The sequence below is a fragment of the Strongylocentrotus purpuratus genome, unplaced genomic scaffold, assembly GCF_000002235.5.
Source record: "Strongylocentrotus purpuratus isolate Spur 01 unplaced genomic scaffold, Spur_5.0 spur5_contig_810, whole genome shotgun sequence".
Taxonomy (NCBI): Eukaryota; Metazoa; Echinodermata; class Echinoidea; order Camarodonta; family Strongylocentrotidae; genus Strongylocentrotus; species Strongylocentrotus purpuratus.
Window position 1 is genome coordinate 436,230 of NW_022145514.1, and position 23,998 is coordinate 460,227.

At 36.3% G+C, this 23,998-nt stretch overlaps 1 protein-coding gene across 3 annotated transcripts in view; it reads right to left on the reverse strand.

Moving 5' to 3' along the window:
- Positions 1-515: 515 nt before the first annotated feature.
- Positions 516-23,998, reverse strand: part of LOC579102 (1-phosphatidylinositol 4,5-bisphosphate phosphodiesterase gamma-1) — a 75,144-nt gene continuing 51,661 nt past the window's right edge. For 2 of the 3 annotated variants that reach the window (XM_030977827.1, XM_030977834.1), the window contains exons 18-33: positions 21,894-22,075; positions 18,064-18,267; positions 14,866-14,988; positions 13,993-14,170; positions 13,019-13,093; positions 12,090-12,193; positions 11,220-11,374; positions 9,605-9,759; positions 9,052-9,148; positions 8,196-8,411; positions 7,421-7,569; positions 6,437-6,554; positions 5,988-6,146; positions 5,356-5,444; positions 4,463-4,671; positions 516-3,060 (exon numbers count right to left, since the gene is read on the reverse strand). In XM_030977827.1, coding sequence (XP_030833687.1) covers positions 2,991-3,060; positions 4,463-4,671; positions 5,356-5,444; positions 5,988-6,146; positions 6,437-6,554; positions 7,421-7,569; positions 8,196-8,411; positions 9,052-9,148; positions 9,605-9,759; positions 11,220-11,374; positions 12,090-12,193; positions 13,019-13,093; positions 13,993-14,170; positions 14,866-14,988; positions 18,064-18,267; positions 21,894-22,075 — 2,283 coding nt within the window. In that variant the 3' untranslated portion in view covers positions 516-2,990. Of the gene's footprint in view, positions 3,061-4,462; positions 4,672-5,355; positions 5,445-5,987; positions 6,147-6,436; positions 6,555-7,420; positions 7,570-8,195; positions 8,412-9,051; positions 9,149-9,604; positions 9,760-11,219; positions 11,375-12,089; positions 12,194-13,018; positions 13,094-13,992; positions 14,171-14,865; positions 14,989-18,063; positions 18,268-18,983; positions 19,185-21,893; positions 22,076-23,998 lie in introns of all 3 variants that reach the window. The other variant, XM_030977840.1, reaches the window with a different exon arrangement.

Sequence of the window (23,998 nt, forward strand, 5' to 3'; positions counted from 1 at the left end):
TCATGGGTAGTTGGATTGGGATTTATGTATTTTCCACAACTATTATTACATTTAATAAAAGAAGCATTCTCTGCATATGTAAAATTCAATGTTTTAATTTTTTTTTCTTCAGGATTATAGCAAGAGATTATCTTTGTTTTGTATCTGCAATTGTTGGGGATTAGATTGAATATTGGTATAATATGTGGGTAATCGCAAAATATTTACTGTTGTATTAAAGGGTACTGACTGATAGTAAGTTGGTTATAATGAAAGCAGAACATGTGAGAAACAAATAAGTGAAAGAATGAATTCAAATATGATATATGGGGTGATATTTCGAATGCAATGTAAGGTGTATGAATTCTCCCCCCCCCCCCCAGTATTTTTCTTCTAAGTACTGTAACTACTGTATAAGATTATTAATTTTTTTAATTTTTTTTAATTTTTTTTTTTTTTTTGGGGGGGGGGGAGGGAGATCCTGATCCATAAGCAAGAAGTTGTAAAACATAATTAGTCAATAAGAAGATACAGAATCATATTTTCAGCGGCATATATTTATTATTTCTCAATCGCAACACAAATACCATGTAAGAAAATCAGAAATAAAAAAGGGGAATTATTCTCGTAATAAAAAAATATTTTGTAAATTGATTTTAAAGAGGTCTATTTTACAAAGTAATTTTCAAAATGAAAGTTATACACATAGTTTTTGTGTATATTAAACAAATACAGTAATAACATAAAGGTAGTAAGTAGATACATGTATACATATACATATTTGGTTAGTGATGACTTTGGTCACAAAATTTGGGTTTATGTCAATGTACTTTAAATGTCTTGGACTTGCAACGAAATGCTGTCATGGTAATAAAATTTGTCTTGATATTTATAGGAATTGAGTGCCTAGCACAGTCGTCATTTTGTTTAAATATTGTAATTACACACAATGATACGAACATGAGATTAATTAACATGATACAAAATATATGAATACTGTACATCCAACCCCTATCTAGCTAGTGCGAACATGATCCAGTTTAAATAGTTTGTTTTCCTCTCTGGCTTATACCCTGGCTTATTCACAAAACCCTACTAAGCTAGCTAGTCGTCAACTAATAACATAGTTAAACAAGTAGACTTAGTAAGCTTTTATGAATAGGCCCAAGATTACTGAATTTACTGTCTCTCTTTTACTGTCATTAGAGCCTAAGAAAATCTGATACAGATTTCAGAGCTGTACATTCAAATCAGGAAGCATAATGAAATCTGGAATCTTCTTTCTACTAAAGCATACATAATGTTGATGACACAGAAGACATGAATAAGTCTTTCCTTATTCTCAGTTCCAAGAAATAAGTAGGGTTATAACAATAGTAGTTCCTAAACTTTCTTCCAATGAACATAGAATTTTAATGTTTTGAAAACTTGCTGGGGATTTGTAACTACACTGCTGAATGATGAATTATCATGATTAAATTAGGTATAAAAAAGGCCCGTTTAATCAACATTACAATGATGCTGCATTTGCAATTATTTATTCATGAAATGTGCAGTACACCTGAATATAGAGCCAAGTCAAAGTGAAATGTAAAATGTGATGTTATTTAACAATGAATTTAAAATCACTTTTGAAGGATGGATTATGTCTTCATGATTGTGAAGCGTGAATTCCATTTGTGCCGTTTTCAACTTGTTTGAAAAATCAATTGTGTTATAGTTTTATACAGCTATAGCTTCCCATTACAATAAATCATTTTTGGCACATTTAATGCCAAATAAGTGAAAGTAAGCACTGCCAAAGTCAACATAATTTAAAACACATGGGGAATTCAATGCATTTTGCAACATTTCACTAGGTCCAATATTAAGATATACTACATATTTCATGATTATATAATTTTTACAAATGGGGCATCATTGTAAGTATAAAAAAAAACAAAAGATACTGAAACTCGATCTTGAACTATTTTGGGTTTACACATATACAAGAGGACCACCTACCCCCCCCCCCCCCAACAGCAATATACGCCTGTTCCCCCTATCAAAGTCAGATCTGCACAATCGGCTCTCAACATGATCAGACAGCTGGAAAATAATCCAGATTCCTCTTGCCTTGGCTTACAGGAATCTCTTCAAAAGACACATGTAATATAATGCCTGCTTTCTTCTTCTTGTGTTATGTTGCTATGGAGATGAGATGTTGTCTTTGAGATGCAGGTGAGACATCGGACTGCTCGGTGTCAATACGTGTCTTCAGCTCATCATACACAATAAAGGGTCTTTCAAGCCACAGCCTCGGCTACAGTGTATCAGCAGATAGATGGGTGGTGACCAAGGACTGTTTACATGAGAACGCAAGTAATAGAGAGGCATGGTCCATAGCCGTACAATCCACTCCACATGATGATGGCTTCTTGTACAGCGTAGGTATCCATCCGCCTCTGCTGGGCGCTCGTAGTTGAGACCAAACACCACACAGTCAGGCCCACATGTAATATCATATCCTCTGTACGCAACATGAGGCTATTACTTGGTGAATGACCAAGTCCAAATATACTCTAGAGTCAATCCCATTGAAGATGGCGCATATAATAGGAAAATAAAACAAATCTTCAATGGTTTCAATGCATGTTAGAGCTTAAACGTTGGATCTTTGTGATCACATTTCTTCACTTCATCTCCCCCACTCCAAATATCATTGATATATGTGATGATAACTACATGTATGTGTAGATTACAGTCCCTTGATGCTCTGCAACCTATCCACATGAAAAGGTGGATTCAATCAAGATTTGCATTTTTCCACTGATCGCATCTCGTCTGGCCCGATTACGATCTGCCAGAAGGCCGAGAGCTCCAAGATGGTAATTTAAGTACAGTGCCAATACAGAAATCTGCCATCGCTTCATCGCTTTCCAAATTAGATGAGCACTCTGGAGAGTTTAAGTTCAAGGGTTCATGCTCAACAGTTTGTGATGATGATGATGATGTTGCTTGAAGACTGCATCTTAGGGTCTCGGAAGTCGACTCTGGCTGTTGCTGGCCGTTTTCTTTAGCCTCCTCTTCTCCACTCGTTGCCTAGGATTTACACAAACAAAAAAGGGTGATGAGATGTTGAACTTGTACATCTGATTGTCTCGAACACAGAAACAATTAATAGCCAAGGGACCAAAGAAAACTGTACACATCATCTATTGTTCATATAGGCAATGGCTAATGATGTAACATGGATGATTAATGAAATGAAGAAAAACAAAGTCATTTGATAACCGTAAACCAAATATTTGCGATTCTATTTGTATACAAATCGCCAAATTATCTAAATGTTAATAACTTTATCAACAAGATCCATATTTATAATTTAAAATGACTATATAAAAATTATGAATATATATACATGTATGTATTATTTTGTTTGTATGCATTAAGAGGAGTATTTTTTTGTGGCACATTTGAGAAGGGGATGTATTTCTATGCTGACGGATATTTCTATGCCTGTGGCAAAAAGACAACACACACATGTAATCCTAAAACGTGCAGGAGTCAAATTTTGAAATGATGAGGGTATTCTGAAAATGTGCACACTTTTGTAGCTAAGAAAATGGATATTTGATATTCTGAAAATAGAAGGAAACATAGCAATGACTGTTAAGATCATGAATAAGAAGGGGTATCCATACTCAGGGGTTCATCCAGCATTTTGTACAAAAGAGGTAATATTCCCATTACTAACAAATATATAGGGGTATGTCAAGAAAGGGGGGCAACTTGTCATTCAAGTATTTACTGGGGCAATTGTTTTTTGTGTGTACTAGGTCAGGGGGGTGTTTCACAAAGATCCTAAGTTGAACTTATCTCTAAGTATGGAAAGCCATTAGCATCCTTGAAAAGATTTTGTAAAAGTTATTTTAAAAGGCATAAAATATTGATTCAAATCATTCATATTTTCTATTATCACGGGAGATTTCATGTTCTTGATGTGGAATTTATGAAAAGTCTAAAGTACTTGAATTTTTGCTTTTGAATATATTTCAAAATAAGGCTACAAATGGCTCTCCATAATAAATGAAAACCAACAAAGAGATATTGCACATGGCAGGGCGTAAACAAATTGCACTAGTAGGATTAGTTAAGGAGAGAAAAAAAATCAAATACTTTGGTCATGTTAAAAGGCACCAAAGCCTCTTAAAGGATGTATTGGAAGGAAGAGTGGAAGGAAGTAGACTGAGAGAGAGACCCAAAATCAACTGGGAAGAGAATGTCAAGAACTGGAGTGGACTAAAACTGCAAGAGTGCACCAGAATGGCAGAAGATAGAGTGAAATGGAGAGATGTTGCAATCAACCTCCAAACCGGGAGAAGATACTTAGATAGATAGAATATTTAAGTCCAACTTAGAGTTCAGTTTGACTTCAAATCTTTGTGAAACACCCCCCTGGACTACTAGTATTCAGACTGAATGGAGCCAGCATTGTTCTTACTTTCTCTGCTCCTGGAGATGGAAGAGGGCTTCTTGACATTTGTTGAGCTCTGCGGTCTTCAGGCGGCAAGCATCTGAATCAGATCCGCCCCCTGCTGCTGCACTGACGTCAATCTCAGGTCTGTCCATGGTGTTAACCACTGCTGTCAGCTCCTGTGTGCGCTCCCTCAACATCTGGATGGATGCGTAGAGGTCGCTGTCATCGCACTCCTGTGGGTGAGAGGTCAAGGGTCAAGGGTCAATGGGTCTCATTAGGTTTAATACCTCTCAACACAATAGGGTAATATGCTGGTCCCATCTCTGTGATCTATCATTTTAAGCACTCATACAAAAAGGTAATTTTTAACATTTTGTCACTAAGAACCAATTTATTATCCTGATAAAGACTTTTTGCACAAGGGATGTCCATGCATTTCTTATGAATGTTTTTTTCGCTCATAAAAATGCAACAGTATGAATAACAAAATTTCATCATCACATCAGTAATATGTAAAAGTTGATAAGATTGTTGTACATAAAAAAAGCATATTCATTTTAAAAAAAAAAAATTCAACCTCAGTTACGTATCGAAACTCAAGATTGAGGAATTTTTAAAATTCAATGTAAATATAATATCTATAACTAAACAGATTTAAAGACGTAGATGGCGATTCACTAGTGTGATACCTCGGTCACCGCCCCCCCCCCCCCCCCAACAAACTCCACACCGACTACAAACTGGTAATTTCTAGTTTGGTTCGTTGTGAGTCTGGTGTGAGTGTCAGTGTGAGTCTGGTGTGAGTCTCGGTGTAAGTCTCGGTGTGAGTCTGGGTGGGAATCTTAATGTAAGTCTGGTGTGAGTCTCGGTGTGAGTCTGGTGTGAGTCTCGGTGAGAGTCTCGGTGTGAGTACCTACCCCAATGACTCTCCTCTCCACATGAACCAAGAGAGTGGCTAGCTCCAGCTCTTCAGAGTTACCATTCTTCAGCTGAACAGAGCGATATCCTAAGCAACAACAAAAAACACCACCAAATGAATCTTCCATCTTGCTATCTTTGTTACATTTCTTGTGAAAATGTTCTCACTTTGTTACATGCATGTCAAATAGATGGAATAAAGGTTAAAGTGCTCTGGTTGCTACGGGGGGAAAAGGGTATGCTGCTGAATCCATAGAGAGAGAAAAAATGCATTATAAACTGATTTATGGTGTCAGCAAATGTGACAACAAGCTCTATACCCAATCACATCATGATAAACATTATAAACAGTATTTCCTCACACCTAAACAGGGTTTTTAAGAGTTCCATAAAACATCATCCCTTGGATGTTCATGTAGGTCTCAAGTATTATAGAGCCATATTTTCATTTTTTTTGTAAAGGGTATGTGGATAACTATTTAAGACGTTTAGAAATACAACATTTGCCTAAACCCATTGTACCTAGAGGCATTCAAGATCTACGTAAAGAAGAAGTGATCTCTTTTCAAAGTTGTCATATCAACAAGTTTCCAGTTGTTGATATTTTGCAAGTAGCATCCTAGTAGCTTACCTGTTCTGATAGCTTTGAGAGGGTAGGTTGCCTGGCCCAGAAAGTTTGGTTCACCAAAGACATCTTCATCCTGGATGACAAACCTTAGCATAGCCAGATCTGGGTTGGTCACATCAAACTCACACACCTCATTGAAGACTGGGTTGAAACCATTATCCGCTGAGAAAGAACAAACGGTCAAATTCAAATACCCCCATCATAACTAATCCGTTTGTAATAAACATGACCATATTTTTTGTCCAGATGGAAGGGGTTATTTCATTATTTTGCAAAAAAACTGAAAATTGTCATATGTGTCCATTTACTCACTATGAATGTGCCCACATGCCATACGGTTCATTGTGAACCCTATATGTACCCTAAAGGGGCATTTGGGCAAATTTCAGAAAATTTGGAAAAATCATGAATGTTTGGCCATAGACATAAGTCTAAAAGGGATATGACATTACCTTTGGTGCTGGTCTTGTATTTGTTCCCACTGTCGTAGTCTGATCCAAGAATCTCCACCTCAACAAATGGACTGGCTATACCACGTCCTGTCTTCTGTAGATGACGAGCTGCTATGATCTTTACAAAAATTGGGGGGGGGGGGAACAAAAATTGTGTTTTGAGGCTTATTTCATATGAAAAAGACATTTGATTATGGTAGATAGTCTGTCTTCTCTTCAACGTCGATGTCGAGCTTCTCTGATCCACAAAACAAACAATATTTTTCAGTCCAATTATGATTATACTTCTGGTTAGAAACACTGCGCTAGTTCAAGGTATACTAGTTGGATCTTCGTGTTGCCAATTTAAAGACTTTAACAAAAATGAACATTGTATTTGACCAACCCCATTCTTAAAGACATCGTTTAACAATGTTAATTCTGAGATGCATGGTCCTATGTGTTATCAGTGTCTGTGATATGGTGTAATATTGAAACCCTAAAAAAAATGCGCTTCAAAACGATCATGAAGTGCCTCAAAAAAGTAAAAATCTATGAGTGACCGGTTTTACCATACTCATTTTCCCCAATAACCTGTAGTGTTATAAAAAACGTTAGGAAAACAAATTTTTAAATTTCGATTTTCAATCATAAATATCTTCAAGTTGATAATCATATAGGCGATCGGCTTGTAAAAGTCATGGGGTTCCCGACTGTCCTTAAGGTTTATAATTATCATTGCAGCATGAGCTAAATCCAGGATTTTGTTTCAGAATCTGAGACAAATGAAATGGACTGTAGGTGATAAGCCGGGTAATTTTAGATGCAAGACAATTAACCGGGCTGGCATAGGATCAACTTTGACATACATTTGTTTGTCAACGTAATCAACGTTCAAATATGCACACTGCTTTCATTACACAGAGACAATTTCAGCTACATGTTGCCAATATGAAGATTCTCATTACTTTACAAATTAAAAGAGAAGCTAAGGGAGACACTTACTGTGATGGTCAGATGGATGGGATCAACATCGACTAGCGTTCGTTTGTCGAAGGAATCAAAGTTCTTGTCAAACATGCACTCTGGTTTGAGTACATAGCCACACCTGCCGTTGAGTTGAAACATGCCCTCATTCACCTGCATGTGACGATCTGGTTACCAAGAAAAGAAAATTGGACAAAATGGAATTATCCATCAGTCACGATATTATATTGGAACCTCATTATAAATAAACCTTCAGATTAATGATATGGCCATGATACAAGGAAACTTGTTCTATCAGGGCAAAACATCAACAGAAGACAATAAACCAGCAACATTACCTGTTTATTACAAGTTTTATATGTTTATAACAGTATTCTTATATATGTTCAGTCACAAAGTAACAAAGACTACTTGATTAATACATCATGTGCCAATCAAAATATATGGTTTAAAAAATATTTAACAAATAATAACCCCATTCTACAATTTGATTTAGAGTCTCAAGATCTCAAGATCCTGTGATCAAACATTATTTGATAAAAAAACAAAAACAAAACAAGGATGGAGGAAATAAGCATGAAAAATAATGCAAAAGAGAAAAGACAGAAACAAAACAACAACCAGGGGGGGGGGGGGGGCATTTCACAAAACTTGTCATCAGTGACAAATGACAATCTTTGTTATAAGCTACTGAAATCCTTGCTTCTGATTGGTTATCAGCAGATTTGTCACTGATTGGTGTCATTTTTCATTGAAAAAGGGCTTTGTGAAATGGGTCCCAGGTCCATCATACCTGGTGTCTGGTAGTTGAGGGAAACCATTTGACAGCCGCAAAACCAGATCGGGATGGGATCATAGTTGGACGAGTCAATACGTTGACCTTTGGGGTACGTCCTGCTGACCTGTTTCCTGTTGTAGTCCAGGAGGACCTTTGATTTGCCGGCGCACATGTAACGCTCTACTTTGGTTTCAGGGAAGGACGACATCTCAAAGTATTTGCCTGGAATTCCTGGGTATCAAAGAAGGAGAGCAACATAGAAAGTTTAGAAGGGTCAATGCTACGAAATGCATCTAAGATTTGCATAATATCATTCTGCTCTGCTTTGTTTTGCAAGTATTTCATAAAAAATAAGTATTTAGATAAACTCATGTAGTATCTGAAATGAGAGTATTAGCAGATCTCTGAAAGTGGGATTTAATTTTTAAGTATTAAATTGAAGGAAGAGAGAGTGAGAGAGAAAGACAGAGACAATGAGAGAGACAGAGAGAGAGAGAGAGATAGCATTAGAGAGAGACAGGCAGAGACACCTAAAGAGGGAATAGAGACTGTGAATAAACTGGAGAGAAAAAGAGATGGGGGAATTATGTAATTGATAGAAGGAAAAGTGAAAGAGAGAGATAGAATAAAATAATGCATTCAAAAAAGGATAAAGAGAGGTGATCACTAAAAATATGGACATGTGGTCAAATGAGAGGACAGAGAGGGGTCATAACAAGAAAGAGAAAGAGAGGAGGAGAGGAGGAGACAGACAGACAGACAGAGAGACAGAGAGAGAGGAGGAGACAGAGAGAAAGAGAGGAGGAGACAGACAGACAGACAGACAGAGAGACAGAGAGAGAGGAGGAGAAAGAAAGAGACATTTGCTTACTCTCTTCTGAGAAAGGAACTGATCTGCAGTAGACGATGAGCCTGGAGAATTCCCTTGCGATGCGAAGCCTACGCTCATGAATTGCGCTTTCTTTGCTCTGTGCGAAGAAATTAAGAAATACATATTGAAAATACTGTTTAAAAAAAATCACCACTTTCAAGGTGTCCGTTTTTCTTAAATGATTGGTATGCTGTTCCTAATGTGAAACACTACTCTGAAACATTTGAAAAACCTTTTGTGGTTTGGGGTATTTTTTCCATAAATCGATCTGATTACACAAGGTGGTTCGCAAACAAAAACTAAACATGTTAAGTGTTAACTTTGAAGAAGAATTTGTGGTTATAAAAGTCCAAAGCCCAAAGTCAGTCGCTGCTGGGGTCTGAGCCATATTTTGGATCATTTCAAACAAATTTTATAACTAAGATTTTATAATTGATTATGGTTGAGAATGAATTTTAAATTGTCTCCGATTTCAAACATTGTATCTTCAAAATCAAAACCTGTTGCTGTATCATGTTAGAAGAAGCCCTTCAGTCTGGACCTCCCTACTCACCCTAACTTTTGCTTGGACTGAAGCTTCCTGTATGCACTTCATCCAATTCTCTAGCTCTCCTAGATCGCTGGCTGCTACATCCATGGCATTGCGCTGCCCCGGTGAGATTATTCTGAAGACGAAATGCTGTCTTGATCTCACTCCGAGCATCATTTCTGACAGGACGACAATAACAACAAGATGAATAAGACTGTGTCTCTAATATCATGCCTCCGCCTAAATGTATATTCATTGATCAATTACCCTGTGATCTTTAACATCATATTTCAAGGACCCAACTGCCTTTCACTTCATTATTTTAGTGGTTTTACATAATTGATCTTAATTTGGTCCAAATTGGTTGAATTTTTTGGTCAAATAAATTAGTTAATAAGATATCGTCTTTGACTTTTTTTCACCTTTGAACTCTTACACTCATAATCTCATACAAATTTTGTCAAAGTTTGGCTTAAATTGCTTTCATGCTTTTAAAGTTATCACAGTAACGAGACATTACTAGTTCATGCATTTTATGAATTTTAAACACTTTTATGGTCCTGTGACATTTGACATCATCATGTGCACCATCACTATTATCATCACCACCACAAATAACACCACCATCATCATCATCATCACTTGCACAATGACCACCATCCCCATTGTCACTATTATTATCACCATAATCACCACAATCATCATCATCTTCTGCACCATTATCAGCGGCACCATGATGAACAATATCCTCACTACCGCCACAATAATGAATACCACCACCATAATTATCATCTTAATCCTCAACTTCATCCTAACTATCATCATCACCATTCTCATGATGAAGATAACCATCACCTTCACTATCATGATCATGAGAGCAACCACCATCACTATCATCACAATCCACTTCACCCTCTCTTTCATCATATTCATCTATTAGTCCAGGGGGGTGTTTCACAAAGATCCGAAGTTGAACTTATCTCTAAGTTGTACTTCACAATTACGGAAAGCCATTAGCATCCTTGAAAATATATTGTAAAAGTTGTTAATTAAAATCATTCATATTTTCTATTATCAAGAAAGATTTCATGTTCTTGATGTGCAATTTATGAAAAGTCTAAAATACTTAAATTTTTGCTTTTGAATATATTTCATTATAAGGCTACAAATGGCTCTCCATAATATTAAAGTCCAACTTAGAATCTTTGTGAAACACCCCCCTGTATCAAACAATCCTATTAAAAGCATTGTTTAACAATGTTAAATCTGAGATGCCCGGCCCTACATGTTATCAGTGTCTCTGATGTGATGTAATAATGAAGCCTTAAAAAAATCGCGCTTTAAAATGATCATGAAGTGCCTCAAAAAAGTAAATATCTTTGAGTGACCGGTTTCACCACACTCATTTTCCCCAATAGACTGTAGTGTAATAAAAACTGTTAGGCTAACAAATTTTTAAATTTTGATTTCCAATCATAAATATCTTGATAATCAGACAGGCAAATGGTTCGTAAAAGTCATGGGGTTCCTGACTGACCTAAACGTTTATAATTATCATTGCAGCATGAGCTAAATCCAGGATATTGTTCCAGAATCTGAGGCAAAGATACCTAATCCCTTTAAATCAATCTTCACTTACCAACACTGCATCCAGTGATATCCACAGCGCCTTTCTGCAGGTTGCCTAGCAGGGTTGCATTCTGTCCCTGATCGTTGTTTGCAGGGGTCGTGACCTCCTCAACATAATTTGAAGGAAACCACATGTTCTTCTTCCCGCCATAGTCTCCTTTCCACCTGTAAATAGACATACATGTAATGGGCAGCAAAATAAGTGATTATCTGCATTTTTCATCAAGACAATTAATGCAAAGATCTATCTTTTCCTTGCGAGAAACAGAATCCACTCTCCTTACTCTACATCCAGAAATTGTACCTTAATACTCTCCCTTATAATAATATATTCTGCTTTTAAATAGCGCTTAATACATTGATGAAAGCACTTTACAGATATATTATTACCCTGGTTATTTCTTTGCAGAAGTGGGTGTTCCATGACAGCTCATCAATCTTCAAAGTTATGTTTGGTTTTCATGCACTTTTCTATGCAATACTTAAAGTTCATATTTAAGCTGATCCTATGTATGAATAGGATTTAAAAGAAACATCTTGAATTCATCCAAAATTGGCATTACAATAATTACAAAAAGAAAAAATATATAAAGTGAATCTGCATAATACATTAAAGTTGCTAAAGCGTGGGTATATAGAGGGCAGCACACTGACGTATGCACATAAGCGTAATACCCACTGGCTCAGTGTAATGTAGTGATCGAAATTGATCGCCAAGTTGCTTACTTCAGGAACGACTAAATACCCATGCATGAACATCTTTAACAATATTGCCACATTAGACTTCAGAAAACCTTGTTTTATCATTTTATATCATCATTAAACCATCGCTGTATTTCCCTCTTATGGAGTAATAGAAGAGTATGTATATGAGTCTCACCATCCATGGTCTTGCTTATCCACATTGGTAATGATAGCATGTTTGCAGAAGGAGAGCTCATCCTCTCGCTGGGCCTTGTAGTCGTATAATGCTTTCACAGTCACCTGCAGTAGATAGATCAATCATTGATCAACAACAATAAGTACAAAAATATCAGAAAGTTTACATCACTAGGAGACACTTTAAAACCTGTCTGCACTAGTTTGGCCAGGAGGGATTAGACCTCCCTGCATGGTCACTGACAGGTAGTTATCTCATCAATTAACATAAGAAAAAGGGGACCAATGGTCATCGATTAGGCACTGTTTGCTGTATAGAGGACGCAAGTAGCTTTAAGTAGTGCAGTGGGGCTTTAAGAAAGTAAAGTCACAACCTATTTGTGAGTATTGTTGATGTATAGAACCTTCTACCAGGCTTGAGAACTGTGAGGATGATTTGGGGGGGGGGGGGATCTTTTGCTATTGCTACAAGACACTCCTTAAATGGAAAGGCAAAACTAAATATAGTAAAGAAATTAGATAAATGGATGTCGTTAAAAATATAGTCAGGATACTGTTGATGCCCCCCCCCCCCTCAAGCTAACAACATAAATCATGAGAAATTACATGTCACACACAAATAAATGCAAAGTTAGGCCATGACTTAATACCTCACAGAAACCTGTAGTTTAATTTGCTACATGGCTACATGTCTCTCGCAACTCAATCCAAAAAAATTGCATAGACAACAAATTTGCATATATTATTCATAGCATTCCCCCCCCCCCAAAAAAAAAAATCAACAAAAAGTCAACAAAAAATCAAAACAAAATCATAAAAATCAAAACTCATCAAAAGAAAAGCAACTTTCACAACATTCAACCGGCTTGGAGTACAATCATGTTACAATGTAGTTCTTCATCTGACTATATTTAGAAAGTGGTTAGATACCTTTGGAACAAACTGGTTGGGATCCATGTAGATTCCTCCACTGCCGTAGATGGGATCATCTTCTGGATCCAAATCCTGAGAGAGGAGAGATTCAAATCAGGCAACAACAAAACTCAACTATGAAGAACGATTAGAACTCGCTGACCATGATGGAAAAGGTGAATTTGTTATATGTATAATTTGATGTTACTGGCGTTGTATTAAAGAAATTAATATTTGCAACCATTAAGAACTTTAAAGAAGAAGGTGGGCATATACTTGCAATGAGAATGGATGTACATCGCTCATTCATACTGAACGAGCGATGTGTATATTTAGTATAATTATGACATCATTCCATTTTTTTTCATTCATTTATTTCATCAAGAAATTAAATCTCCATTAACTAATGGTTCTTCTGACAATTCATTTTTTTGATGAGATAAATGGGGAAGAAGCTTGTGTCGACAGTCCCATACAACATTAGATGAAGTTGCTAAGGTACAGCTTGAGCTACACACTTCTACTTGAAATAAAAATGATAAAATATCATAGCTTGACCTTGCAACACCAATCATTATATCTTTACATATCAGTAACAACTTTTATACAAGAAAAATCTTGGATCAAAAGATAAAACCTTATGTCACTATAAGGTGACACTAAACTGCTATGGGGAAAATGGAGACCCCACAGACAGATATCTGATGAGCAAAATCCAAACATTTTGGATAAATTGTTCTCACTACTAAATAAGTAGGAGTAATTTCAAGGTATTTTTTAACAAGCACACAATTTTGGAATAGATAATTAGCTAATATTTCTAATTATTATTTATTTTCCATTTTCCATTTATTTATTCATTTATTTATTTAGATTCATTTATTTATCTATTTATTATTATTATTATTTTTTTTAATCTTTTTTTTTTTTTTTTTTTTTTGGGGGGGGGGGGGGGGGGGGGGGGGGGGGGGGGGGATTCACTTTGAACTTACCCCTCCTACTCTATCTACCACCTCTTGGTTGACGGGAGCCTTTAACTTCATCTTCCTATAGAGGGGGTACTTGTGATAATAGCTGCAGAGCTCCGCCAGGCTCTCAAACTGGGCGCTGCCGATCGTAAAGAGGCGACCTTCCTGCTTGATACGACAATGCTTGATCTTGCCATCAGCTCTGAGGGTTAAAGGTCAAACAAGATAAGGTTAAGGTATGGAATTTAAAGAAATTTTATTTAATCCACAGCAGGTCAGAGTATTTTTTCTAAATTAATAAGTCTTTACTGCTCAAATTGGCAATTCTCCACTCCTTCATAATTTGAAAAAGAATAAAGTGTTCATTACCTGAACCAGAGTAAAACAAAATTGCAGAGTTCAGCCAAAAAATTGCCAATTTGCATGCACAAATAGTGATTTTATATTTTACAGTGTGTTGTCAATTTAAAGACTACGATGAATAGTTACGATTAAATTAATCTTGTTTCGAGAATGGCACAATGTATGTGATTGGAAATAGACTCAAAATGTTCCGTGATTTTTTGCTCATGTATGTGTAATCCCTTGCCATCTTTTGTATGCAAAAACGTCACTAAAAGGAGACACTTGACTGCTATGTGTTTAAATAGCCACCTTTTATCTGCTCTTGCACAGAGCCTATCTTCAAACTGGCTGATCAAAAATAATCACAACAAACCACTTTTTTAGTATCTCTACGTTTCTATACAACCCTCTCAAATTAAATTTCTTCCATGGTCATGGTATCCTTCATTTTCTATTCTCTTTCTAATCATACTTTCTTCTATCTATCTCTTCATAGAATATTAAAGGTTTAAAAGGAAACAGATACATATAAACTGAAATCCCAATTGTTACCTGAATGAGATGGCGAAGGCATCACTTTCTCTCTCACTCTTCCTGACGAGGAAAGCACCATCCTGACGGACTCTCTTCAACATATCCTCTGCCTCGTGTCTGCTCAGTTGACTATGGAACCATCTATTACCATTCAAACATGTAATCATATGTTACTTCACCGTTCATTTTGAAAAAATGCAAGAGAATCTCACCCCAAAGAAATAATGTTAGTTATTCTTAGAGATTTAATCTATTATTGTCCATTAATCTACAAGATTTACCACCAAAGTGTATGAGAGAAGTATTCAGGGATGCCAGTTAGAATTGATCAGAGGGCCTGAAAATCACCTAGAATGAGCTAGTTTGTACACAAGCCTAAACTATGGTATGAAAATAACTCGCCAGGGCCTGAATTCAGGCTATTGCCTGAAAACTGGCATCCCTGAGTATAAAGCAAGATATACTTGGCATAATGTAAAGTATCTCAGCACAACATCACCATTTTCTGGATTATGTGACGTACATGTACTATGCAAAGTTGTTTATCAAGTAAATGTATTCAAATTTATGAACGCTTCCTTCCCACATGTGTGGTGATGAAGTATTTCTTTCACCTGCTATTATTTTTTGCACTACAATTTTCAAAGTTGATGCTCTTCTGGTGTGAAGGTTTCGCTTTAATAAAATAGATTTGTCAACTGCTACATTTGAGTATTTTCAAATAAATGATTTACAATCGTTCCCGTTATTTTTATTTATATATTTTTACCTTCCCGGCTATGATTTTCCCTCATTGATAAGTGAAATCCTTTTATACATACCGGTATATATTTACCAAATAATGGATTTATTTTGTAAAATGATTTTAAAACATAACTTTATTTGCAAAAAAAAGTTCCAGTTGCTTTTCTAGACTCCTACCTCATATCCCCCAATGTAAATATTGATATAACTAAACAATACATTAGCAGTAGGAATTCAGTGTTTTTCATAAGTTTTCAATTTTGATTAGAACTGTAATATACATGTACATTTCAAGATATAAAAAACCACAAGCATGCAATACAGTGATACCAAGGCACTCTACATGACACCCATATATTATCATGCACATGCTACAACCATGCAATGTTACAAGCAGGCAAATTAATTCATACACCACCTTGTCAACAATATACACCTTGGTTCTGCCTGTGACATTTACAAGTGCTTTAAAGGATCAAGAGTGAACTAAATTTCAAATGCACTTCCAAATATTCATGACTTGTCAATAAATAGGAAAGAATTAGAAAGAATTAGAAAATGATTATATGTTTGATTAAATGTTCGAAATAAGAGAGTTAGGAGATGAGCGAATGTTAGTGTACTCCAAGTTAACCTTTGATTTCCTAAAAGTTGTAAGTTCAATGGTTACTTTAATTAGCCTCTTTAATTTCTTTAGACTTTGTGTCCATATTCACCACCAAGTATGTTCTTCTTTTCATGTTCACATGCCCCACATGCCACAGGCATTTACTTCCTGTGTTCACTCTAACATCCTTTTACATGAAACCCCTCCCCCTCCTCTTCTGTCACCTGACCACTCTTCCGCCATAACAGTCACATGACACTCTCTCTTTTGATTGGCCCACTTTCTTCGAATATTTAGTATGTAGTCACATGACTGACTTCCTTTTGAATATTGATGAGGATTTTATTGTTATATACTAGTTGTTATGTTGATACATATGCATGCATGTTGGAAAGAGCAGAGAATAAACTTTGAGATTCTGAGCAGAAGGGTATTCTGAACCAGAGCTACCAAACAGTAAACATCGCCTTGTCGCTTCCTCCTTTCTGTTGTGGAAAAGAACACATGTGGGCTCACACAAAACTGAGCCCCACATCCCACATTAGTATCAGATGATGGAAATGTGGAGGTACATGTTAGACAAATTGATCTGAAGAAGAAAATTGACTAGATAAAGTGTTTTTATACAAGCAATCTTTTCAAAATGTTTTTAACTACGATGGAAACTGTAATTACTTTATTGTGTATTTTACAGTAAGGGAACTGTAAGATGTATCAAAAGAACTAAAGAAAGAGTGAAAAGTGAAAGTAAGTGAGTATTAATAAAAGTGTAGTATAGTGAGTATTAATAAAAGGCAATGGTTAGGAAAGAGAAGTTGGTATTAAAAGTACATGTATTAAAACAACTTCAGTTAAAGGTAATACAAAGTTTGGGGAATTTTTGAAAATTGGGTGGATAGTGATTCTTTACTATTTTGATATATTTGAATGCCCCTGTGGATGTATTATAAGCACTACAAAATTTAGCCCCTAAATTTTGATGAATTTCAAATAGCGCCTACGGCCGTACAATGGTAGCTGCGACCATGGAAATCTCAGAGTATGTAGTTGTGATATATAATTTCCAAACGAGAATAGCTAATCGATCGATTTTAGTCAAGAAACATTGTTTTATAGCTTAATTAATATCTTGACCTTGAGCGCAGGCTAAACAACATTAAAAATGTATTATTTACAATGTCATATTAACTTTAGACTCGATTTTCAACCGCAACAACAATCACTGAATATTGTAGGATCGCATATGCTTCCAATATATTCATTTGAACCAAATTCATGACCCCATACCAAAACTTTGTATTACCTTTAAGCAGCTTTAGGAAATATTCACAAAACTGTATAAGAGAAAGAACACCTGTAGAGTTCAAATCACATCCCATGTTGATAAGCCACAGCCAGCATAGCTCAGACCCACTTACATGAATATGGAAATAAGAAATGACACAGGCTCTACTATGTCTCTGCCTGTCTGTCTATCCGTACTGTCTTTCTACCTCCATCTCTTTCTTTCTTCTTTACTTACCCTTCTTCCTCCACAGATCAAAGCAGTGAATTAAGCTTGCCAGATATTTAACCTCCTTTTTAAAATCACTTTCTCTCTGGATTCACTATGATATATGCAAACCACATGCATCAATCTGACATCAGATTTGGGTTAATACAATGTGTGTTGATAAAAGAACCGACTTTCAAAGATATCGCACAAAGAATACTGACATCTCCAAAAATGTCTTCGCTCAAACCATTTTCTAAATCCTCCATTAACAGTTCAATTTACACTTAATTGAAACCCTACCATCGTGGGTTGCATGTTACCCCAGAAAGGTGCACATTCCTCTGAAGACATTGCAAAGGCATAAACTTACTCTGCATTCTCGTGGCCATACAGCTGGGGCACCGTTTCCTTTAACTTCACTGTGATGCCGTTCCCGCCCTTGATCGAGCGTTCGCGGTAGACGTTTACGAGGGTATAGAGGTTCGGGAACGGAAGGTTTTCGACCAGGTAATAGCAAGTTTTGCCGTGGACGGACTTGGAGCGAATACGGCAGTGATTGACGCGATTGTTAGCCCTGTGGGTTAATAGGGTGCGATTAGAGATTACACGAGGGGGAGGGAGGGGGGGGGGTGGGGTTAACAAATAGATTAGGTTAAGCTTAATCCCCATAAGACAAGTGCTTGGAGAATTCATCTGGAGAAATATGTGTTATATAAGGGTGGTGCGATGTGGTTAAGTTTGAGTGGCTTGTTAGCTGAAGACATGATGGGTTTGGACCTAGAACTTTCCACTCCATTCATGTTTGCAAGAAACAACTTACCTTGTCTCTCTCTCTCTCTCACTCTATCTCTCTCTCTCTCTCTCTCTCTACCTACCTACTTGGTTAGTGCATGTGTATTAGATATATCAATGAACAGCAAATATGAGAGGAAAGCATTGATGTTATAATGTAGCTGATAAAAAGGGATGCATGAAACAAAAGAAGTAGAATTGGTACTACATGTACATTAGTAAATAAGGGAATGCAGAATGTAAAGCTCTACATGTATCATGCATCTACAATACTAAGCAGAGGAGAAAACACTAAGAGGGACATAACAGACAAACACAAAACACAATACCACCAATGAGCTACACTCAACGGGCTCAGTAGAGCAAGCATATATAATATCATGCAGTGCTTCCAATCACTACCTCTGATAACCTTGGTGACCGTCTCTTCGAGGGAAGTGAGGGGGGGGGGGGGGGGTCACTGCCAGGTCATTGGACAACGGCCTCATTCTGACTTACTCTTTGTTCTCGTGGCTTGGGGGTTGAGGCACCGGTTCTGTTAGCCTGACCTCCAGGTCACGGCTGCGTAGGGGCACCGCCCGGTAGTGGTTGATGAGAGTGTAGAGACTGTCAAACGGCATGTTCTCCACCAGGAAGTACTTGGATTGACCTCGGTCAAGCTTGGACTTGATGCGACAGTGGTTGACCTTTCCCATGGCCCTACCAAAGGTCAAGGCGTGTTTTTGAAAGGTTGCATTTGGGTCAGGGTTGAAAATTGGGGTAAGAATTTAAAAGGAAGGATTGATTGCCAATTTTTTTCCCCCAAAAAAGTAACCAAATATCCACCACCATAGATTGCAGAGAAGGGGGCATATCATTTTTTTTTAAAGTAATTTCAAGGTCAGTAGAGTTTTACGTACATTTATACGTAATTTGGGGGAAGTCGTTTTGTATTCAATGATTTTTTACAATTGCATCAGTTGTTGAATCAATATTTTTCATATTGTGGGGGTTCAAAATAATCATTTCAACATAAAATGAAGAGGTCAATGAAAAACATGTGATGGGATTGGATGAAACATTGGAGTGAGGGCACATGAATATTCAGTAGCAGTTGGTTTTATGTTTGTTCACATTCAACATTGTCAATGTTTTGGTGATGCATTGTTTGTTTGGCCAATGAATTATGCATTGATCAGCATGGTAATTGGAATGGGATTCAGGAGTGCCAAAATGTTTGTTTTCAAATGTTCATTGATTACCATAAAATGGATGTTTTAAGATCGGTATGCAAAAAGATTTGATTTAGACAATTTGATAGTGGGCAGAAGGAATTGGAAATGAATTGGATAAAAGTAATGAAATGGAAAGGAAACAAAAAAGAAAACATGAAAATACTGAATGAAGATATGGAAAGAGGTATCAACTTCAAAGCTACATGTATAGCTACAATGAAACACATATTATCCTACCATGAACATTGTCACTTTGTTTCAACAAGAATGATATAGAGGCTTACATCTACCTTCATAAATCTAGCATTCTGTTACTATAGGAAACATGTTACATCTATATCTTTTCTGATGCGCTAGTGAAGGTTACTTTACCAGTGAAACATTCTTTTGTTTAACACATGATATTCATATCGGGCTTTTTTATCAGTCTAAGTTACAATGCTTTCTTTTCCCCAACAAGTATATTCTGGCTCGACAGAAAGATTACTTTTTTGATATCTTTAAAATTAAAAAATGTACATGCTGGTACTTGATTCAGATGAAATAAAAGTTAGCCCAAAATGGAATTTTGCCAGGCAGATGAAATTACACTGATACTGTACCTGCATACAGAATATTCACAGCATTTCTAAAATCTCATGAAACATACATAAAACTTACCAATGGATGTCCATATTAGATTAAACTGCCTTATTTGTATATGAATGTATGACTGTATGACTGTATGAATGTATGAATGTGCAAGAATATAATGAGACATGCATTGATGCAATAGTGTGTGTTATTAGCAATGTAGTTGCATGCATTATCCTTATTTGTTCAGGATTGCAAATCATTTTAGCAGATAACAGCAACAATTATTTCTCAGCTCATAATTAATTTCTTTTACATCGGTGTGTCATATTTGAAATGACCAAACTGAAAACTAGTAACTTATGCATTTCTAAACCATATATTACTGTATTATAATATTGTCAGATCATTGTTTTTGCATGTAAATGGTACCTTATTGTGAGCATCATTTGCCCCCCCCCCCCCCAAAAAAAAATACAATTCTAGTGAGTCTGAAGGAGAAATCGTTTTTAAAAATGCATCATTGCATCAAAAAAATAAAATGAAATAGCAACTACAATTCTAACTTTGTTGGAAATGCTATGTTGTGATTTATTCATTTTGAGCTCACTCTTCTATTCTAAAATCACAAAATAGCATCTATTTTGTACAAAATATTTTTAGATAAAGAAATTATGACGAGATAATGCAGCAAAGAGCGTTTTTGAATTTGATGAAAAAGAGTTGCTGATATCTTTGCTAAAATTTAAAATCGGGGAGAGGGGGGGGGGGGGGGATTGTAGAGAGTATGCATGTGAAAGCAATAGAAAGTTCTAGAATATGTAAACTGAATAATAATTGAAATCATCATAGGATACACTGCATATTTTAACTTGCAAATTCTATCAGTATTGACATTTAAAAAAAGAACGGATTCATTCAAATAATCAAATCCAATTAGAACTTTCCATGGATGTACACAATTGTTCTTGTTAATAGTTAAATCCTCATGTGCAGAGCTGAATAATTGCAAGCTGAACTGTGTTACAAGCACTACATGTAAATGATATGAAAATATACTTCCACCCTGCACAGAGCATCCATATTACAACCCCCCCCCCCCCCCTCCCCCATAGCAATGTTTGACCAAAGGAGTGGTCAACATCCTCATATTTACTTGCACAACATAAAAATTATAAATCAAGTTGCTATGTAACAACTGTGCAAAAAGTAAGTCAACAAACTGCCCAAATTTACTCTCCATTGACTGCAGGACATAATCCTATTTTGTGTTTTTGAAAGCATTTTGGCAGGTATAGACAATAATTCCCCCCCCCCCCCGTTCAAAAACAGCTTTTGAAATACTATCATAGTGCCCACTGATTTTTATATGACTCTTATGAAATCAGTATATCAGAGAAACCATTTATTTTCCCTCTACAAATAAATCAATGCAAATGATCCTGTTTCTCAAAACATAAATAAAGTTACTCCTGGATCTTAAAAAGATTCCATCATTTCCAAAAAGCTGAAGAGCAATAAATCTTGCAACATGTTTATATTAATTTTGGGGGGACCCTGCAAATTATTCCTGAACAAACCCCAAAAAGGAGAAAAAAATCATAAGAATTTGAAGCTGTACCAGAAAGAGAGGGAGTAGTCTCCTTTGAACGTCTCGCTTTCACGAACGAGGAAAGTGCCATCGCCTTGCTGATAACGTGTGAGGAGTTCTTCCGCGACCATGCGAGGTAGCTGGTCGGCGTTTGTGTTCAGTTTTCCGTGAAACCAGGGCTCCGAGTAATGAAGCTCTTCGTTGGGCGTGACCTTTAGTGTGCGATTGTTGTTGATGATTTGTAAGCAAAGGTTAAAAGAAAAAGTGCACAGGAAAAATATGATAATTGAAATCAACAGTAAGCGCAATGCTGTGGTTTGAAAGCTTTACTAAAAGTAATCGGATTGTTTGTCTTTTTCCCTTATAGCATGGTTTTTTGCACAGCTTCTCAATCATCTATAGTCAGTCTGTGTAGCCTACGGGAGCCGGGTGGCTACTATATCAAGCCTATGGTAATGAATGAATTCAGATGTCAGTGGGTTAAATACCTATAGTCCCAATGAAAACATATGAAAGCAATCATCAAAGGTGCTGATCAAAAATAAATCAAACAGGTTAAATCTGGTCAATTATGCAATGGTGATCTGTTGAATAATGTTAGATAAAGTAAATAGTGTTGAACGTATGAAACTCTAGATGCTTTCTTAAACTTGAATGACAATGGAGCAACAGAATCTATGGGAACTTCATCACAGTTTGCTCACACTAGACTATTCCAACATATATGTATCTATCTTTCATGCAGTTTATAGAGATGTACATGTACATTAAAAACTCTATAGTGCCATTTCTCTGCCCCCCCCCCCCCCCCCATTCTGCCTTAGGTTGTTCCAAAGAAATTCATAGTAACTTTTTTTCAAAAATTTCTTGCAAGTCCTCACATTGTATACATAACACAAATCAGTTGTAGACCTGGGCACTGTCTTACAAAGAGTTGCGATCGGTTTTCGGATTGATTGCAAGTTCTCTTATGAGCTTCTATCTTGTTACTGGATATCAAGCTGCCCTTGACTCCCCACCTGAAAGATTGAATATACCTACTGAGATTCCCCTTAGATTCCCCACTCCACCATCACTCACACACATGGAACGCAAACTTTTTTTTAAAAGTGTCAAATGCACTTGAATTATGAATAAGCATGCGTAATCTATAAATCATTGAAAGCATCACGCAATCTCAATCAACAAGAGCAGAAGCTTTTTGTTTAAACTTTGCCGGGAGTTAACATTTCCCACAGACTGTGCGTGATGTACCAGAATGAAATGCTAAAACTTGTTGGCAAGCGGTCGCTCTCCCGCACAATAAATGTGCCGTCTTCCCCGTTGTACTGCTTTAGGAGCTCTTCAGCAATGGACGTGCCACTTCGTTCTGGAGTACTGAGATCTCCGAAAAACCAATTTTCATTGTAGTGCAGTTCACATTCCGCTTTGGATGGCTAAGAATGGGTAATTTGTGGTAAAAAACGTACAATTCTTATTCCTGCCACGTTAATCCTGGCAGATTTGTTACATCTTTGCTTTTTATACCAAATGAATTTCTCAGCTAGTGTTTATCCTTCTTGATAGGTCGATTTGAAATCACCATAACATACATTATAAATTGATATTGATTCTTATTGGTTCGATTGTCGTTGGTTATGATTATCATTTGAATTTAAAGGTGAAATACCTGAACTTCTAAGGATGTAAGGTATTTAAACTAGGGATGAACTATCATGACTAGAATACAGTAAAGAGTATTCAAACTAGAGATGAACTATCATGACTAGAATAGAGTAAAGAGTATTCAAACTAGAGATGAACTATCATGACTAGAATAGAGTAAAGAGTATTCAAACTAGAGATGAACTATCATGACTAGAACAGAGTAAAGAGTATTCAAACTAGAGATGAACTATCATGACTAGAATACACTTTCTTGTTCTTCCCTGTCCCCACCATTCACATCATATCATGCAAATAGTAATAGTGTAAGAGTACATATTTCTTCTCAAATTTAGTAATGGACGATCAATTATAAACCCAAATAATTGTTTGTATTATATTACGTGTAGTCCATATAATTTGTAACACAACCCAACACAAGATATATTATATACATGTGTGTTGTTGATTTTTGTGACATTTTTTCTTTT